The sequence below is a fragment of the Phocoena phocoena genome, chromosome 17 (genome assembly GCF_963924675.1).
Source record: "Phocoena phocoena chromosome 17, mPhoPho1.1, whole genome shotgun sequence".
NCBI lineage: Eukaryota > Metazoa > Chordata > Mammalia > Artiodactyla > Phocoenidae > Phocoena > Phocoena phocoena.
Genome location: NC_089235.1, coordinates 23689964 through 23704247, shown reverse-complemented (window position 1 = coordinate 23704247; position 14284 = coordinate 23689964). Strand labels below are relative to the sequence as shown.

The 14284-nt window shown below is 37.8% G+C and overlaps 1 protein-coding gene across 5 annotated transcripts in view; it reads left to right on the top strand.

The window, feature by feature from the left end:
- TPD52 (tumor protein D52) overlaps positions 1 to 14284 on the top strand; it is a 119923-nt gene that overhangs the window by 92220 nt on the left and 13419 nt on the right. For 3 of the 5 annotated variants that reach the window (XM_065895746.1, XM_065895745.1, XM_065895742.1), the window contains exons 3-4: positions 8327 to 8475; positions 10087 to 10188. In XM_065895746.1, the coding sequence (XP_065751818.1) occupies positions 8327 to 8475; positions 10087 to 10188 (251 nt within the window). Of the gene's footprint in view, positions 1 to 8326; positions 8476 to 10086; positions 10189 to 11225; positions 11253 to 14284 lie in introns of all 5 variants that reach the window. The other 2 variants (XM_065895744.1, XM_065895741.1) reach the window with 1 other exon arrangement.

Here is a 14284-nt window from a genome sequence, read left to right as displayed (position 1 = left end):
TTATATGCCTTCTTTGGAGAAATGTCTATTCAAACCTCTGCCATGTTCTTAAAACATTATTTGCCTTTTTGTTGTTGAGATGTAAGAGCTCTTCCTATATCCTGGATACTAGACCCTGATCAGAAATGTAATTTGCAAACATTTTCTCCCATTCCATACGTTGTCCTTTTACTTTCTTCATAGTGTCTTTTTTAAAAAAAACTTATTTATTTGGCTGCGCTGGATCTTAGTTGCGGCATGTGGGATCTTTAGTTGCATCATGCAAACTCTTAGTTGCAGCATGTGGGATCTAATTCCTTGACCAGGGAACGAACCTGGGCCCTCTGCATTGGGGGCACAGAGTCTTAGCCACTGGACCACCAGGGAGGTCCCTCTTCATAGTGTTTTAATGCACAAAGGTTTTAAAGTCTGATGAAGTCCAGTTTATTTTTTCTCTAGTTGCTTGTCCTTTTGGCATTACATCTAAGAATCCATTTCCCAAACTCAAATCATGAAGATTTGCACTATGTTTTCTTCTAAAACTTCTCTCCTCTATATAAGCCTGTGATCCATTTTGAGTTAATTTTTGTGTATGGTTTGTGGTAGGGTTCAATTTCATTCTTTCACATGTGACTTTAGTTTTGTTAGCACCATTTGTTGAGAGATTATCCTCAGTGAATGCTCTTGGCATTCTTGTCAAAAATCATTTCACATAGATGTAAAGGTTTCTTTCTGGACTCTCAATTCTGATATATTCATCTATATGTCTGTCCTTCTGAGTGTACCACACTCTTTTGATTACTATAGCTCTGTAGTAAGTTTTGAAATCGAGAAGTGTGACATTTTCACCTTTTTCTTCCTTTTCAAAATTGTTATTTAAGGTCTCTTGCAATTCTATATGAATTTAGAATCTACTTTTCTACCCACAAAAAATGTCATTGGGATTTTGATAGGACTTTTATTGAATCTGAGGATTGATTTGGGGGAGTGTTGCCACCTTAACAATATTAAATCTTACACTCCATGAATGTGGAGTGTTTTCTCATTTGTTTAGATCTTCTTTAATTCCTTTTAGCAATGTTTTATAGTTTTCAGTGTACAAATCTTATACTTCCTCAGTTAACCTTATATTGAAGTATTTTATTCTTTTTGATGTGATTATAAATGGAATTTTCTTAATTTACTTTTCAGATTTTTCATTGCTACTGTATAGAAATACAGCTGAAGTTTCCATGTTAATCTTGTATACTGCAACTTTGCTGAATTTGCTTATTAGCTCTAATAGATTTTTTGTGCATTATTTAAGAATTTTCTATATATAAGATAATGCAGTTATCTTATATCTTATATTTTCTGCAGTTAAAGGTCATTTTACTCTTCCTTTCCATTTCAGATGCCTTTATTTATTTTTCTTCCCTATTGATCTGGCTGAAACCTCAGTGCTACGTTGAATAGCAGCGGTGACAGTGGGCATCCCTGTCTTGTTCCTAATCTTGGGGGAAGTGCTTTCAATATTTCCCCATTCAGTATGGTGATAGCTTTTGTTTTTTATATAAATGCACTTATTCATGTTGAGGAAGTTCCCTTCTCTTCCTGGTTTGTTCAGTGTTTTTTTCATGAAAGGGTGTTGGGTTTTGTCAAATGCTTTTCTGCACCTTATTAAGATGATCATGTGTTCATCTTAATTCAATTAATATGGTATATTACATTGATTGATTTTCATATGTTGAATCATCCTTGCATTCCTAGGATAAATCCCACTTTATCCTAGGTGTATGTATTCTAGGTCATGGTGTATAATCCTTTTAATATGCTTCTGGATTTGGTTTGCTAGTATTTTGCTGAGTATTTTTGCACCTATATTCATGGGAGGGATTGACTTCAAGTTTTCTTGTGATATCTTTGTCTGGCTTTTGTATCATGGTAATGGCTGGCCTCTTGGAATGAGTTAGGAAGTTTTCCATTCTCTTCTATTTTGTGGAAGAATTTGAGAAGAATTGGCCTTATTTCTTCTTTGTTTGGTAGAATTCACCAGTGAAGCCTTCTGGTCTTGGACTTTTCTTTGTTGGAAGATTTTTGATTATTCGTGCAATTGCTTTACATGTTATAGATATGTTCAGATTGTCTGTTTCTTCTTGGGTCAGTTTTGACCATTTGTGAATTTCTAGGATTGCATCCATTTCATTTAGGTTATCTAGTTTGTTGGCATACAATTGTTCATAATATTTTCTTATAATCCTTTTTATTTCTATAAGGTTGGTAGTAGTGTCACCACTTATACTTCTGATTTTAGCTACTTGCATCTTTTCTTTTTTTTTTCCTCTGTCAGTCTAGCTAAAGGTTTGTCAATTTTGTTGACCTTTTCAAGGAACAGCCTTTGACGTCATTGATTTTTTGCTATTGTTTTTCTATTCTCTATTTTGCTTATATTTAATCTTTATTATTATCTTCCTTTGTTAGATTTGGGTTTAGTTTACACTTCTTCTTCTAGATCTGTAAGGGTGTAGAGTTAGGTTCTTGATTTGAAATCCTCTTTATTAATGTAGGCATTTGCAGCTATAAATTTTCCTCTGAGCACTACTACTACTACTTCTCATAAGTTTTAATATGCTGTGTGTTTGTTTTCATTTGTCTCAAGGTATTTTGTAATTTCCTTTGTGATTTCTTCTTTGACTCATTGGTGGTTTAAGAGTGTGCTGTTTAATTCTGATACATTTATGAATTTTCCAATTTTCATTTTGTTTTTGATTTCTAGTTTCATTCCATTATGGTTGATAAAGATATTTGGTATGATTTTAAATTTATTGAGACTTATTTTGTTGCCAAACATATGCTCTGTCCTGGAGAATTGTTCCATGTACATTTGAGAAGAAGGTGTATTCTACTGTTTTTGGGTGAGGTGTTCTATTTATGTCTGTTAGCTCTAGTTGGTTTATAGTGTTGTTCAAGATTCCTGTTTCTTTTTCACTTATCTGTTTGTTCAATCCACTTTTTTTACATCAGATTTTATAAACTAGGTGGGGATAGGATGGGCAAGGCAGATTGGTGATAAGCCCTACGAGGAGAGTAAGAATTAAAAATATTGAGTGTGTCGTGCATGCCTAATATTGTTATTTTGAAAAGATAAAACAAAAATACTTTTTCCACAAGCTATTTATGTTTAGTGCAGAAACAAAAAAAATCAAAGAAAATTAAAATACCTACAGTGTAAAAGATTTAGATTATCTGTTTCCAGATTTCCAGACTTTTTGCTATCTATGTATTGCTATAACATTTCAGTATTTTATGAAGGCATCAGAATACACATCTGTAACTTTTCTTCACTTAACTGAATTTCAAAAAAAAATTTGTGCCAGTAAATAATCTTCTAAAGCATCATTTTAAATTGCTGCATAGCCCATTTTTTAATTGCTTTAAGCTCATTTTTAGTTAATGGGCATATTATTTATAAACATTTAGTTGTTTCCCTTTTTTGCTATTATGAACAGTATTCTGATGGAAGTACTTACATATAATCCTTTAGGCACCTCTTTAATTAGTTCTTTAGAATAAATTCCTAGAAGTAGAATCCCTGGGTCTACTGGGTTTTAAGGTCACAGAGTCATTCCCGTGTACACCAACAAGGCCAAAATGCTATCCAGAAGATTTCTCATAGTATGTGAGAGAGTAGTTTTTCCAAATCCTTGCCTGCTCTCAGTATAATTATGTCATTATCAGTAATATAACTTAACAGTAATAGCACTTAATGTAGGTCTAAATCTCCCAATAGATTATGTAATGTTATTTAACAAATGAAGTTATCAGACATATGATATGTAAACGTTTTCCCCCATTCTGTGTGTTTTCCTTTTCACTTTCTTTTCACCCTTTGACACACAGAAGTTTCTAATTTTGATGAAGTTGAATTTATCTGTTTTTCCTTTGGTGATTTGGGCTTTAGTTGTCACATGTCAGAAACCATTGCCTAATCCAAGATTATGGAGATTAAGGTCATAAGGTAATGCACTGCAGCACTGAGTCTTGTGTCCAGGTCTTCATGAACTCTGATGCATGTGCATTTATCCTTTTATTTGTATAGTATTCACGTTTTATCAGAAGTTTATTCAATTTTTCTGAAAACTCTATGAGATATGGCAGATATACTATTACTTTACCTCATATCATATATGACACTGTGATATCACAGTATTATCATAATAACCATGATATCATAATAATGATAATAAGATATAATAAAATTATTTACATTTAAAGAAAATGGTAAGGTTCAGTTTTTTTACATTAGAGTCACTGCTTGAAACAGTTGTAGAAATTTAATAAAATGGAGATAAGAAACATTAGTTTTTTTTACTCCTTTTTGAGATATAATTTATATACCATCAAATTCATCCTTTTAAAGTGTACAGTTCCTTGATTTATATATATTCACAAGGTTATACAACTATCACTACTACCTAATTCCAGAGCATTTTCATCACCCCAGAAAGGAACCCTGTTCCCATTAGCGTTCATTCCCAATCTTCCCTCTCTCCAGTCTCTGGTAACCACTAATCTACTTTCTATTTCTATAGATTTGTCTATTCTGGGCATTTCCTATAAATGGAATCAAACAACATGTGGTCTTTTGTGACAGGCTTCTTTCACTTAGTATAATGTTTCCAAGGTTGATCCATGTTGCAATCGTATCAGTGTTTCATTCCTTTTTATGGCTGAATAATATTCTGTTGTATAGGTATATACCACATTTTGTTTATTCATTGATCAGTTGTTGGATATTTAGATTGTTTCTACTTTTTGGCTATTATGAATCATGCTACTGTGAACCTTCATGTACAGGTTTTTGTTTGAACGTATGTTTTCAGTTCTCTTGTTATATACCTAAGAATGGAATTTCTGAGTCATACGGTAACTCCATGTTTAACTTTTTGAGGAACTATTGAACTGTTTTGCTGCCAAACGGCACAATTTTACATTCCCACCAGCAATGTATGAGGGTTCCAATTTCTCTACATCCTTGTCAGCACTTGTTATTGTTTGTCTTTTTGATTACAGCCATCCTAGTGGGGGTGAAGTAGTATCTCATTTGCACTTCTCTAATTACTAATGAATGGTATTGGCCATCTTTTCATATGATTATTGGTCATTTATATATCTTCTTTGGCAGAATGTCTATTTAAATCCATTGTCCATTTTAATTGGATTATTTGCCTTTCTGTTATTGAGTTGTAAGTGCTCTTTATGTATTTTGCATACTAGACCCTTATCAGATATATAATTTGCAAGTATTTTCCCCATTCTTTTAGTTGTGTTTTTACTTTCATGATGCTATCCTTTGAAACACATCAGTTTTAAATTTTGAGGATGTCAATTTATCTATTTTTTCTTTGGTTGCTTGTGCTTGAGGTATCATATCTGAGAGATGCTGCCTAATCCAAGGTTATTAAGATTTACCTCTGTGTTTTCTTCTAAGAGTTTTATTGTTTAGCTTTTTCATTTAGATTTCTGATCTATCTTAATTTTTATATATGGTCTGACTTAGGGATCCAACCTCATTCTTTTGCATATGGAAATTCAGTTGTCCCAGCACCATTTGTGGAAAAAAAAAATACTCTTTTCCACTGACTTATCGTAGTACCTTTGTTGAAAATCAGTTGACCATAAATGTGCAGGTTTATTTCTGGACTCTTAGTTCTATAACACAATCTTAATTACCATAGCTTTGTGGTAACTCTTCCACTCATTATTCCATAATTAAGGAATTGTTGCTACGGTATTCTGAGCTTGAGCTAGGTAGGTATGTTAGCAGCACAGTCAACAACAAAAGCAGGGAACGTACTGGGTCATGTATTGGTCAGAAAGATTTACAGTGGTCTTTCTTTCTAACTTTCATTAGGGCAAGTGAATACCTCAGGGATGGGTCAAGGGGTAGGAAACTTAACCTTTAAGTCTAGTCTTTGAAGTATCTGAAATTTGGAGTTCAGGTAAAGAGAAATATTAGAAAGCTAACAATGTGCAATGAGAATTGGCCAGTAAACTGAGAAGTGGACTCAGAAAACCTGAGTTAAAATTCTGGTTCCTACATTATTAGTTTGGTGACTTAGGGCAAGTCATTTAATTTACTTGATTTTGAACCTTATTCATCACTGTTGCCCTTTTCTTCTCATATTCCACTTTGTCAATATACTTCTCAAACTGTGACTTCCCACAAGGGTACAGTATGTGTGGTCCTGTCTCATAAGCACAGAGGATTATTTTTGTTATGGGCCTGTATTCTAATTAAGGCCATCTGAGAGTATGTTATTCTTTTTTTTTTTTTTTTTTCCTTTGGCAGCTGCAGCCACATCACATTTGATTTATCCTTCTTTCCTTTTGTTGAGTACTGTCAGTTCGCTTAACAATACTCTGTTGTTTTTACAGGCCATGTTGTCTTTGAGCTCATAGAAGTGTTGTGTAGGTCAAGACTAAGAATATGGCTTTGCCACAAGCCAAGAGAAGCATTCTTCTAAGGGTCTTGAATATTAATGACTGTATGGTCGGCCCTCGGTATCTGCAGGGGGTTCATCCCAGGACCCCTGTGGATATCAAAATCCACAGATGCTCAAGTCCCTTTTATAAAATGGTGTAGTATTTGCATAAAACCTATGCACATCCTTCCATACGCTTTAAATCATCTCTCGATTACTTATTATACCTAAGGCAATGTAAACGCTATGTAAGTATGATGTAAATGCTATGTAGATAGCTGCCGGCACGTGGCAAGTTCAGGTGTTTTTTTTTTGGAACTTTTTTTTTCCGAATATTTTCAGTCTGCAGTTAGTTGCGTCTGTGGTTGTGGAACCCGTGGATACAGAAGGCCAACTGTACTTTAGGGACCCAGTTTTTCAACTTCCTGGGACAAAAGTCTTTTCCACCAGGTGTCCGTTTCTCTCTGTGGGTCTGCCCTTTCCCTCTATTTTCCTGACTTAGGCTTTTCCTGTACTCTGTAAGTCTTTTTTTTTTTTTTTTCTTCATAGCTTCTGTTTATGGTTTTGGCCTCCTCAAGTATATTTAAGCTTCTGAAACATCTCAGAATCTCACTGAGCCCCACCTGTACTTCAGGGCTTCTTTATCCAAGCTTCTACTCTCAGTGTGATCATAGTTTCTCAAACTACATTCTTTTATATATATATATATATAAATTTATTTATTTATTTATTTTTGGCTGCATTGGGTCTTTGATGCTGCGTGCAGGCTTTCTCTAGTTCCGGTGAGCGGGGTCTACTCTTCGTTGCGGTGCGCGGGCTTCTCATTGCAGTGGCTTCTCTTGTTGTGGCTCTAGGTACATGGGCTTCAATAGTGTGGCTCGTGGGCTTTAGAGCGCAGGCTCAGTAGTTGTGGTGCACAGGCTTAGTTGCTCCGCGGCATGTGGGATCTTCCCAGACCAGGGCTCGAACCCGTGTCCCCTGCATTGGCAGGTGGATTCTTAACCACCGCGCCACCAGGGAAGCCCTTAAACTACGTTCCTGAATGAGACTGGCTGGTGGCCACTTGATGGGTTGGCTGACCTTGGGTTGGGAGCCCATTTCTAACCACCAAGCTGAGGCTGGTCAGTCAGCATCAGAGGGTCCACACCTCTGCAGGACTCTCTGGGGGAGACAGTGTGGTTTATTTATGCTTGTGACTTTAGCAGGTACAGAGGCTGACAGTGTGAGCTCCGGTTTATACTAGAGTATAAACTCATATGAAATATGCAAGAAAGTTGGATTTTGATTTGGCATGGTTGTGTGTATTTTGGTGGGGATGGAGATTAGTTTGGCTTAAAACACAGATGTGAGGTTTTTTTTTTTTTTTTTTTTTTTTTTGCCGTACGCGGGCCTCTCACTGTTGTGGCCTCTCCTGTTGCGGAGCACAGGCTCCGGACGTGCGATCGTCCCGGACTGGGACACGAACCCATGTCCCCTGTATTGGCAGGCGGACTCTCAACCACTGCGCCACCAGAGAAGCCCAAGATGTGAGTTTTTATGGGCATTCAAGCAGCAGTGTTCAGCTGGAAATGCAGACCCAGCAGTTGGGAGAGTGGCTGTTAGAGTAGTTTGAATATTATCTGCGTGGAGGTTTGAGCCCTCAGCCTCTGTGAGGTAACTGGGGATGTGTCAAGATGGAAATATAGAGAAGAGAGGAAAGCAGCTTTACAGAAGAGATCAACATGTAACTGGTTTACGTAAAAACATATCATATGTTGTTTTTAAAGGGGCAGATAAATGAATCAAAAATGTTTTAAAATGACTAGAATTTTGAGTATAGTTTTGTGCTAACCATCTTAACTTTTTGAATGACTGTATACCTACCCCAACCCTGTTCCTCACAGGTAGAAGAAGAAATCCAGACTCTGTCTCAAGTGTTAGCAGCAAAAGAGAAGCACCTAACGGAGATCAAGCGGAAACTCGGGATCAATTCGCTCCAGGAACTAAAACAGAACATCGCCAAAGGGTGGCAAGATGTGACAGCCACGTCTGCGTATGTTCCCTTGATTCTACATTGTTCTAGAAACTGTAAAGGACACTTTGCCCTTTTTGTCTGGGGACGGGATCGAAAGGCACTGAGGACGTTTCTGCAGCTTTTCTCTGTACTGCGCAGGGCACTGCCCGTTCCACCCCCCGTCCCCCCATTCTCAAGTGTATCTGACCCTTCTCTAACTTCAGTGTTTCAGACTGTTCTAGGGAACAGAAAGAAAACCAGCCTCATACGTGAGTTGAAGAAATAAAATCTAAGCTCTAAAAACGTTATATATCGACTTAGCAGATATATACATGAGTCGCTTAATCCTCAGAATAACCCAGTAGAGTGGGTAGTGAGATAGCCCTAGATAAGGAAACAGGAGCAGATAAGTTTTGAGGTCGCAAACCTCTCAAAGTATGGAGGCAGGATTTGAACTCAGGTCTGGCCCAGTACAGAGCCAGTCCTTTTTTTTTTTTTTACCCTGTTCTATACATACCATAAGATTCTCAGGTCACCATCTCTGATGTATGCTGGTGGCAGAGGACCACCCCTTAATCTTTTGGTCTTTTTGGTCACACGGTTTTGATCCAACAGTGTCATGATGCAGTTTTGTTTCCCGACACAAGGAGGAGCAGGCTTGTAGTGACAGTCTCCGAACTGTGTTCTCTGTTCAGTCCCATCTGTTGAGCTGGTGACCAGCAGCAGTGAGGTTGACTGCATCCTGACATGACAGCACGAGGGTGACCACCTCCACTTTCTGCCCATATAAGTAGGCAGTGGGAAACATGCAGGACACCATTCTTTGTATCATCATAAACTGGGTTGTTTTTTTGTTTTTAGTATTTGATCTTGACGGGGTAAGTAAAAATGCCTGAGCATTCCTTTCTACAATGTGGGGATCTTAACCTCTTTGGTGCAAGTACCATATTCTCTCATTTTTGTTTTAGTTTTTCCCTTCACTAATCCCTGTGTAGACGGGAGGAGGGAGATGGTAAATTATACCTTTGTGCTATAGCAAATATCCCACTCAAGTCATCTGAAGTGTTGTACCTTTTACGTACCCCGTTGAGAATACACTGGTCCTTATTTGATAGCTCAACAGATATGCAAAATTCAAAAAAAAATCTTTATGCCCCCAAAATTGATTTGGATAATAAAAAAGTACCCATGGGTCCTACCTTGCTTCTGGCCCCTTTTTAGGAGATAAAGTTGTGAAAGACATGTGAGGAATCTGATTTCATTTTTGTTTTATTTAGCTTAAGTGGAAAAGGGAAAAAATAAAGAGACATAATTTCATTCAACCTATGGCTCATTTTGATCTTGGCTCCATGACTATTTTTAGCCCTTACCCGGATTTCTTTGGCCCTGCCTTTATAGGCCTCTATCTTTCTGGTTGTCCTAGAGCACTGCAGAAGGTTGTATCTGAAATGATGGTTAAGTAAAAGATGATGTGGTGATGCTGACCTGGTGGATGTGATGATGCTGACCTGGTGGCTGTGAAGAGTTTTAGATGTTCTAAATTTTTTTTTTTGAGAGTTCTCAAGAGGTGGTCGTCACTGAATTCTAAATAATGGATACTGGAAAGGTTAGCTTACTTTCTTTGCTTTGTTCTTTTATAAATTAATATAGGTACAAGAAGACCTCTGAAACCTTATCTCAGGCTGGACAGAAGGCTTCAGCTGCTTTTTCATCTGTTGGATCAGTCATCACCAAAAAGCTGGAAGACGTAAAGTACGTCCTCATTTTTCCTGGCTTAATTAAGCTGAGGCAAATTAAAATCTGTTATCATGGTTGCGTTTGTTTCCTGTCTGGTTCTGGCTGATGCTGGATTCCTCTCTGTTTGAGTGAGGGAGGGCATTCCTTCAAACCAGGACCCGAAATGCTTCCCTAAACTCTTTTAGGCATAGCCTTCAAACTGATCATCTTATGAATACATTTAAGGTTGTTGAAAAATTCTGGTTGTGAATTTTGTCCTTTAAGTCGTTCTTGATCACACCGGGTAAGTATGCGTTTGCAAACCTGTGGTTGTGGGCGGAGCCTGGTGTCTGATGGGGATGAGTCCCGGAGCACCGAATCCTGCCTGCACTTCCGGGAGGTACATCTTTGTCCCATGGTGTGCTTACAACATGCTCGTTTGTGCATTGCTTTGTACCATTTATGTTCCTGCCGAGGCCCAAATCTTGTTTTGAGCTGTTGCTTTTTATTTTGTATTTATATTTTCAGTGCGTCTGCAGAATTTTCCTGGCCATTTTGGTAAAACCACTTCACAGTGCTTTTGTGTCCACCCGTGCCTTGCGCCACCCACCCTGTGGATTAAAATAGCGCTGAAAATGACAAATGTGGATTAAATCGTCTGTGCTTCTGTTGGCATGAAAGATTTGTGTTTAAAAAAAAACAATCCTTCAGATTGCATGACTTTGTGTTTTCCGTTTGTGGGGAAAGTAGATTTTACAACCAGAATTTTGTTGGTTGAATAAGTTTGGCTAATTGATATTATACTTTGTACCAAAACAACCAGATGCCTTGCTCATTGTATTTGGACTGTTATCATTTTCAACACAATGTAATAAACACGGCTCTCTTAAACCCTTTTGACAGTTATATATACTTCTCTTAGGTGCTCTCTTTTCTTTCTGTGCTGACTCGATTGTGTAGCCCTTCAGATTTCAGTTAAACCCTTACACATCTTTTTAAAAGTAGGTTATTTAATTGTTTTAGATTTACCAGAACTTCCTTTCTTTTTTAATGCTTACTCTGGCTTCTTGCAGATTGCAAGCCTTTTCACATTCCTTTAGGTAAGGAGAGTTTGAACCATCACTGCAGCCTAGCTCTCGTTTGAGACAAGTGTGCTTAGATTATGATGCCACATTGGATGGTTGTGTTTGTCCACTATGTAATTTTCTTGCCTTTTGGAATATCTTTTCTCTGGTGCATTCCTATTTTCAAGGGAGGATTTCTTGTATACCATGGGTAATGGATACATTAAAAGAAGAATAATTTGACACTGTGGTTCAAAGGGATATGGAAATGATTTTGACATTTTCCTTTTTTTTTTGGTAAAAAGAAGCAGCTTTACCATGGTATGCAGAATTCCTCCCTTTTAATGTCTGACTTTGTTTGTTTGTTTTTTGATGCTTTAATTTCTTTGGTGCCTTTGTCAGGATGTTGGAATCTTCCTTCACCTGGGTCCCATTATGCAGTTGTAATAGACAGCATATGTACTGTCTCACAATGTTAGTCTTCTGTCCTGTACAGGTTACTCTGAAATTTTTTTATTGCAGTAAAATATGCCTAAGATATATACCAAATATACCATGACTCAGCATGTTTTAGTACTTGTTTTATTAGCTTATAGTGTTTATACTATTTTATTTTTTCGTTACACTGGTTGTATTCTATAATTATGCACACAAGAACATTTCATGGTTGCAAAAGGAAAAATAAAGTATATTAGGCCAAAAAAGAACGTACAGTAAAAAGATGTCAGCCCAAACCAGGCCTTATAGAAGGAGTCTTTGTGATATTGAGCAAACCTCTCCTCTCTCTCCCATACAGACTCTCTGATTATCCTATTAGTAGTCAGAGAAAACTAAGGTGGAGGAAGGTCTTTTGAGTGTAAGCAGGAAGGATAATATACTAGTCTCCATCTCTGTTCCTATTAATGTGAATTGTCTTCTCAAGCGGTCACTTGCTGTGGCCTAGCATTGTGCCTTCTTAAGTAATCACATAGGTACTTATAGCTGAGGCTCTCTCTTAATGACACTTAGCCCTGAAAGTCAGAGTAAATCATGGGGATAAACAAACTCTAAGTGTTGAACTATTTTTTAAATATTTATTTATTTATTTGTTTGTCTGTACTGGGTCTTAGTTGTGGCACGTGGGCTCCTCAGTTGTGTCATGTGAACTCTTAGTTGTGGCATGCATGTGGGATCTAGTTCCCTGACCAGGGATTGAACCTGGGTCCTTTGCATTGGGAGCATGGAGTCTTATCCACTGCACCACCAGGGAAGTCCCTAAGTGTTGAACTATTTAAAGTTCAAAATTGTGCTAAAAAACCCAAGAAATCAGTGATAGGAATTGATTCTGTGTCTTTGGTGTTCAATTGAAAATGGCCTAAGTGCTTTAGGAAACTGTTAAAAGACAGTTTTATCTAAAGTTGTTTGAGTTGTGTGAGGATGTATTCACTCACATAATCCATTCTACTAATACTAAGGTGCCTATCATGGACAGGTCTAAAGAATGTAACCTAGATCAGACACGGTTCTTGTTCAGAAAGAGCTTGAAATCTTTGAGTGGATGGAGTGGGGGAGGGAAGTAGGGCCTGGGAATGAGTTAAGAATGGAAGAGCCCTGTTAATACCTGATTATAAAACAATGTTAGATGTAAACAAAAATATAAAACTTCGTAAGTGCTGTTGAGGAATGACATCTTCTGTACCTTTGAGAAGATTAACCAGATGTACATAAGTGTGGCTCAGTATGTTCTGTCTTTTTAATTCACCAGAAATAGAGTTGGGCAGCTCTTTTCTAGCTGCTTACACAGTCACTATTTTTCATTTCATTTAAAAAATGCAATTGAGATTATATGCTATCATTTTCAGTCTGGTTGTTAATGAACAATATATTGTGTATCAATACATGCAGGTTAAAGTAAGGCTTTATATTGTAATTTGGAAATGGGAGATATTATCTTTTGAGATCTAAATTTTGGAATTATTTCTTACAGATTAAAAATTGGGTAAAGTCACTTTAAAAAATCATTTCTAGGGCTTCCCTGGTGGCACAGTGGTTGGGAGTCCGCCTGCCAATGCAGGGGACATGGGTTCCCGGTCCGGGAAGATCCCACGTGCCGCGGAGCGGCTGGGCCCGTGAGCCATGGCCGCTGAGCCTGCGCGTCCGGAGCCTGTGCTCCTCAATGGGAGGGGCCACAACAGTGAGAAGCCTGCGTACCGCAAAAAAAAAAAAAAAAAAATCATTTCTAGATCAAGATGTCCTGATTGTAATCTGACTTCATGGGTTCATATGTAATAGAAAATATATGCAAACATATAATAGAAGTATATAAAAACATATACAATAGATAACATAAGGAAACCCCACATCTTTTAGATGAGTGAGTCACAGAGGCAAACACTGGCCACATGCCCCCAAGAGCTGTGCAAGGAGAGGAGCTTGGGCGGCAGATTTGAGCGTTTCCATCCCAGCAGCAAGGCCTTTCCTCCCATGGAGATGGATGCAGGGGGCCCCTTTTTGCAAGTGCTTGAATTAGTTGGGTAATCTTGTTAACTACCCTTTGTTCCGAGTCCATGCTAACCCAGCAGACTTGTGGCAATGATTTCGCTCTCTGATGGAATTGCGGATATTTTGCTGACTTGAATAGAGTCAGCAACAGTTTTAATTGTACTACATTATCAATTAATAAGTTAGCACTTGGGATATAGATATTTGCTGTATGCCTTGGGTGGGTGAGTAAGGAAGAGGAAGGGGAGGGAGAGGGGGAGAGAGAAGGAGGGAGAGGGAGAGACAGAGACAGAGATAGAGATGTCTATTTTTGACACCCTGACAATTAGGTGTCAGCGGCAGGGAGGCCCTTTGGGGACAAACAGCTTTTCCCCAGGTGGTATGTTCATAGTCACTCCTCTCCTGTTGGCTTGTTTTCTACACATACATGGCAAACGCTGACTCATGCCTTTACTTTTTTTTGAGAGAAACTTTAAAAGAGCCTTCTCATTTCACTTGCTGTCAGTGTAAACATCAATTTTCATGTTATTAATAGCATGCTCTAATAATTCAGTAGCCTCATTAGTCAAATATTTCTGATATATTTA